Here is a 5,811-nt window from a genome sequence, read left to right as displayed (position 1 = left end):
ATGCAGGACTCATTTGTCCTTCTATGGAGAACACCATCTCCCAGTTTTTCCGTATGGCTCTGAAGTCATTGCAGGTGCAGGGTGGCCATATCTGCAAATTCTCATCCCTGGGGAAGATTTAATTGCCTTTGTCAAATAGCAATTAAGAGGACTAACTCCTTCCATGCATGGCCACGTTTGCTTTAACTTTTTCATTCAACACTTAAGAAAACAGCTCATCAGGACAATGAGCTATGACCTCAGTCACCTCGCTGTGGATATTCAAATTGTATCATGTTATTGTGGAAAGACCTGGCCTTGCTTGCTTAACTTGCTGAAATACACTACCGATTTTTCTTAGTGTCTTTCAGATAGGATGGTGGGGTGGTCTCACTTTGAGGGGGACTGTGATAGAAAGTGGGGTGGGGGTTTCTGGAAGAACCCCTACTCTTTCTGTTTCTGGCAGAGGGGAAGGGTGTCATAAAGAAATTCAGCTGCATCAGACTCATTAGATACTACCTCTTCTTTTTCATCCCAGGACCCTCGAGATCACGACCCCACGACCCGAGGCAAAAGCAGACGCTTTTAACCTACTGAGCCACCCAGGTGCCCCAGAATCTCTGCTTTCTGAGAGCATGAAAATTCTCTCCTATACTGTGTGGCTCCAGGCTGCCAGAGAGGAGCAGGGAGAGATGGAAGCCTTACTTACCTAAGGACATACTAACAGAGAAAAACATTGCATTGTTTCTTTGTCTTTTATCCCCTGACTGTGGCACTGCAATACCCTGAGAAAATCGAAGTTGCCCTTTATACAAAAAACAAAGAAGAGGTACCTGGTTGGCTCAGTCATTAAGCTTCTGCCTTTGGCTCAGGTCATGATCCTGGAGTCCTGGGATAGAGCCCGGCGTCGGGGTCCCTGCTCAGCGGGAAGTCTGCTTCTCCCTCTCCCTCTACTGCTCCCCCTGCTTGTGCTCTCATTCTCTCTGTCAAATAAAAAAATAAATTATTTTAAAAAAACAAAGAAAAACTCCAATCATCCTAACTATTATTTGCACACTTTCATATCTAATGGCATATTCAGATAGCACTGGTAGGTTTTGGGTCAAGGAATTAAGCAGTTGATACTTTTAAGGGCCAGTTCTTTTAATTTGATTTTGATTTTTTCTACTTTTATTGAGATGTGATTGATATATAACATTCCGTAAATTTAAGATGTACAGCATGATGATTTGATACACGTATATATTGCAAAATGATGATCGCAATAAAGTTAGCTAACACCATCACCTTATATAACTGCCATTTGTGTGTGTATGTGGTGACAACATTTAAGATACTCTCTTAGGGGGGGACCAGCGTAGGCCTCAGGCAGTTTGAACAGGTTAACTCCAAACATGGATATCAGACCAAATCATACAATTTACATCAACAATATGAATGACAAAATTAAAAAAGAAGAGTTGAAGAGATCCCTGTATGCCCTGTTTTCTCAGTTTGGCCACGTTGTAGATATTGTAGCTTTAAAGACTGTGAAGATGAGGGGGCAAGCCTTTGTTATTTTTAAGGAACTGGGCTCATCCACAAATGCCTTGAGACAGTTACAAGGATTTCCATTTTATGGTAAACCAATGCGAATCCAGTATGCAAAAACAGATTCTGATATAATATCTAAAATGCGCGGCACTTTTGCTGACAAAGAAAAGAAGAAGGAAAAGAAAAAAGCAAAAACTGCAGAACAGACTGCGACCAGTGCAAACAAAAAGCCTGGTCAGGGAACACCAAATGGAGCAAATACTCAAGGAAATTCAACACCAAATCCTCAGGTCCCTGATTACCCTCCAAACTATATTTTATTCCTCAATAATTTACCAGAAGAGACTAATGAGATGATGTTGTCCATGCTGTTTAATCAGTTTCCTGGCTTCAAGGAAGTACGTTTGGTACCTGGGAGGCATGACATTGCTTTTGTTGAATTTGAAAATGATGGACAGGCTGGAGCTGCCAGGGATGCTTTACAGGGATTTAAAATCACACCGTCCCATGCCATGAAGATCACCTATGCTAAGAAGTAACATATGGGAGAGTTGTCTTTAAAGCACTTGGTGTTATTTATAGTGTTTGTTTTGATAACATTTGGTCAGGCCATTTTTTAATAGTTGGGATGAGGGAGAGTGGAAGTGAGATTTTTGTGAATGATTTTAAAAAATACCTAGGCTTTGGGGCGCCTGGGTGGCTCAGTTGGTTAAGCGACTGCCTTCGGCTCAGGTCATGATCCTGGAGTCCCGGGATCGAGTCCCGCATCGGGCTCTCTGCTCAGCAAGGGGTCTGCTTCTCCCTCTGATCCTCTTCCCTCTCGTGCTGTCTGTCTCTCATTCTCTCTCAAATAAATAAATAAAATCTTTAAAAAAACAAAAACAAAAACCTAGGCTTTGTTTAGCCTTAGTGAACTATGAAATATGAAGGCCACAATTTTGTATAATAAACTTTTATTTGTATTCTTTAAAAAAAAATAGATACTCTCTTAGCAACTTTCAAGTATGTGACACAGTATTGTTAACTACAGTCACTGTGAGGTACATTCCACCCCCAGAACTTATTCACCTTTTTTTTTTTTCCTTTAGGGACGGAGGGGGAGCAGGGACAGAGGGTGAGAGAGAGAATCTCAAGCCGACTCAAAGCTCAGCGCAGAGCCCGACTCGGGGCTTGATCTCAGCACCCCGAGATCATGACCTGAGCCGAAATCAACGGTCAGATGCTTAGTCGACTAAGCCACCCAGGCACCCCTAGAACTTATTCATCTTAATGAGGGGCTGTTCTGTAGAAAATACAGGCATGATAACTCCAAGCAACTTAGAACCTTACTAACATGAGGCACACAAGAGTTAGAAATGCTGCAGCTGGGGCTGAAGGAAGTCAGGGGAGTCACTCTAGTGACGGTAGAAGCAGCCTGGGAGACGATGAACGGGCGGGCTTCAATGTGGCAAATACTACAGCACATAACACCTACATGATGCGAATGGCGGTCTGGCAGATACACGCCGGAGTGGCGTGTCATGGGAAGGAGACTGGGGTTGTGGGGGGGGGGGCTGTCAAAGGGTACCGCTGATTTTTATTGCACCCATGTATCACTTGCATAATCAGTGGTGTGCTGGCAAATGTTTAAGAAGCAGTTCTCTCTCTCTCTCAGAAAGAAGGTTCCTATCATAGGGTTCTCCATGGTGTAAATACTTCCACTATGGCTAAATTCAGGCAACCAATATAAGACCAACCAGCTCACAGATTCTTGGACATTTAAGAATTCGAGCACTTATTATGTGCCAGATTCTGGGTCAAGCACTGGGAGAGATGGAGAAAAAAGTCTGATGTAATCCTTATCTGCCAGGCGACAGAAATATAGCAGGGAAGCTCAAAGAGGAACTAGCGGAAAGACAGATTAGCCTCGGCAGGTGTGGCGAAGGAGGAGAACCAGAGAAAGGTCTCTGAATGAGCTTTGAAAGATGGGGTGATAGCTAAGTAATTAAAAAATCAGAAAAGACCCCAAAGCATGGATGTACATGATGCATTCAGGGAATTGCATAAGATTATTGGCACCAAGAATAGAATGAGGCCAGAAAAGAAAGTTGGGGCCATATTGTCAAAGGTGATGAATTTTGCTTTGTAGTAATGAGAGCTACAGACAATTTTTGAGAAGCATCCAGCAATAATTCTTAAAAAAAAAAAGATTTTATTTATTTATTCATTTGAGAGAGGGGGAGGTGGGTAGGGGCAAAGACAGGGGGCGAGAGAATCCCAAACAGACTCCCCGCTGAGCACAGAGCCACAGGGGGCTTGATCTCACCACCCTAAGATCATGACCTGAGCCAAAATCAAGAGTCAGACGCTTAACCGACTGAGCCACTCAGGCGTGCCAACATCTAGCAACAATTCTGATGGCAGTGGGGAGACTAACCTGTAAAAGAGATCACTGCAATGTTTCAAACAGAATATAACGAGGGTTTCAATTAAGGCAATGCAGTAGAGATAGAAATGGGGCCGATCCAAATGGCATTTAGGGAGGAAGAACTGACAGGACATTGGATTGGCTGAAGTGAGTGGAAGAGATTGGTTGCTGGAAGATAATACCCAGGATTTTGAGAAATGACCACGCTGCCCCCCGTGGAAATGAGTGACTTGGGATCCCAGTTCATCATTTTCTTTGTATCTTGCTGACATTTGTGAGTTTGAAAGGGAGAAGGTCTGAGACATGAGTGACAGGCCATGAAGATGGCTTTGTTTTACTGTATTTGGATTTATAGATCTTGATTCTGGATACTTATGCTATGAAAATTATGGACTTCTGATTTGGGATGATGGGCCTTTCACAAAACTGGGGAATAATAATTACCCCAGGAGTTTACTGGATAAATAAGAATTTATCCATGGAGCTTGAAAAGAGAATAAATAAGGGAAGGGAGGAAAGCACCTAGGTAAACCTGTGAATCCAGTTATTCCGAAGAGCAGTAGGCATGACATAGAAAGAATAAGGGAGCGGGAGGTGTTTGGTGATTCACATGAGAAAACAGTTGGGAAGGAGGCCAGAAATAATAGTTGGTGCCTTAGATGTCCGTGTCCAAACACACATGGCGTAGGTAACAAGCAAAGTCAACTCGGGATTATAACACCAGGTGTAAACATGATGATCTCGCTGAAACCTTGTGGATGGGACTCAAGACTTACACCGAGTGATGAAATCAAACCTATGCCCTATTCAAAAGAAGCATGCCTACAAAGCGGGGAAGGGGATTCATGTGTGTTGTAGAGGAACCAGCTAGGAGCCCACTGAAGAGCATACAGATGAATATTTAGAAGGAGAGGATCAGAACATTACTATATACCATTTGGCCAGAAGGTAATGGGGAAAAAATTAAATTTCACATTTGTATAAAACATCCAGATAAAATTCTTTCAAATTTAAATGGGAAATCTGACCCTGATTTCACAAACATAACATTTTTATATCTGTTTTTATGCTCGAAATAGTTACACGTGGTTCCTCACAAAACTTTTTATTTTTAAAAAATATTTATTTATTTTAGAGAGAGAGAGCACAAGTGTGAGGGGCAGAGGGAGAAGGAGAGAGAATCTCAAGCAGACTCTGTGCTGAACATGGAGGCTGACGTGGGGCTTGATCTCATGACCCTGAATCACAACCTGAGCTGAAACCAAGAGCTGGACATTTAACGAACTGTGCCACCCAGGTGCCCCTGACAAAAACTTTTTTAAAATGACCTCTTGAAACTCTCAATAATCTCTAACAAGGAAAAAAATTTTGTTGTGTAAGTGGGTAACAAAAAAATTGAAATGTTTTTTTATTTTTTATTTTTTAATTTTTTAAAAAAGATTTTATTTATTTATTTGACAGAGGGAGAGACAGTGAGAGAGGGAACACAAGCAGGGGGAGTGGGAGAGGGAGAAGCAGGCTTCCTGTGGAGCAGGGAGCCCGATGTGGGGCTCGATCCCAGGACCCTAGGATCACGACCTGAGCCGAAGGCAGACGCTTAACGACTGAGCCACCCAGGCGCCCCTGAAATGTTTTTATAATTATTTAAACGTGTACAAAAGTACTATTTACAACTATTTAAAAATGTACAATAGGACTATAGATAATCGAGTAGTACTTCCCTTTTTTCCCATTGACATACGTAATGTTGAAATTCATATGATAAGGCAAACAGATTCTTTATGATGGACAGATACACTCCACTTGCCAATAGGGATAACCCTCTAGTCAGGTTAATAACCCCCTGTAGCCACTGTCTGTGGTGTTTTGTTATAGTGGCCTGAGCAAACTCA

At 42.3% G+C, this 5,811-nt stretch overlaps 1 protein-coding gene across 1 annotated transcript; it reads left to right on the top strand.

Moving 5' to 3' along the window:
• The first annotated feature begins 1,337 nt into the window (after positions 1-1,337).
• On the top strand, positions 1,338-2,188 carry LOC118004383 (U2 small nuclear ribonucleoprotein B''-like). The gene has a single exon (XM_034995673.1). The coding sequence runs from the start codon at positions 1,374-1,376 to the stop codon at positions 2,049-2,051; it is 678 nt and encodes a 225-aa protein (XP_034851564.1). The 5' UTR covers positions 1,338-1,373; the 3' UTR covers positions 2,052-2,188.
• Positions 2,189-5,811: the final 3,623 nt, after the last annotated feature.

This window comes from Mirounga leonina, unplaced genomic scaffold (genome assembly GCF_011800145.1).
Source record: "Mirounga leonina isolate KUSES-001 unplaced genomic scaffold, KU_Mleo_1.0 Mir_93, whole genome shotgun sequence".
In the NCBI taxonomy this organism is placed as follows: Eukaryota; Metazoa; Chordata; class Mammalia; order Carnivora; family Phocidae; genus Mirounga; species Mirounga leonina.
This window is presented reverse-complemented; position numbering and strand designations above follow the sequence as displayed.

Excerpts from the sequence above, each read along its gene's own strand:
- LOC118004383 (XM_034995673.1), top strand. The coding sequence starts at position 1,374 with ATGGATATCAGACCAAATCATACAATTTACATCAACAATATGAATGAC.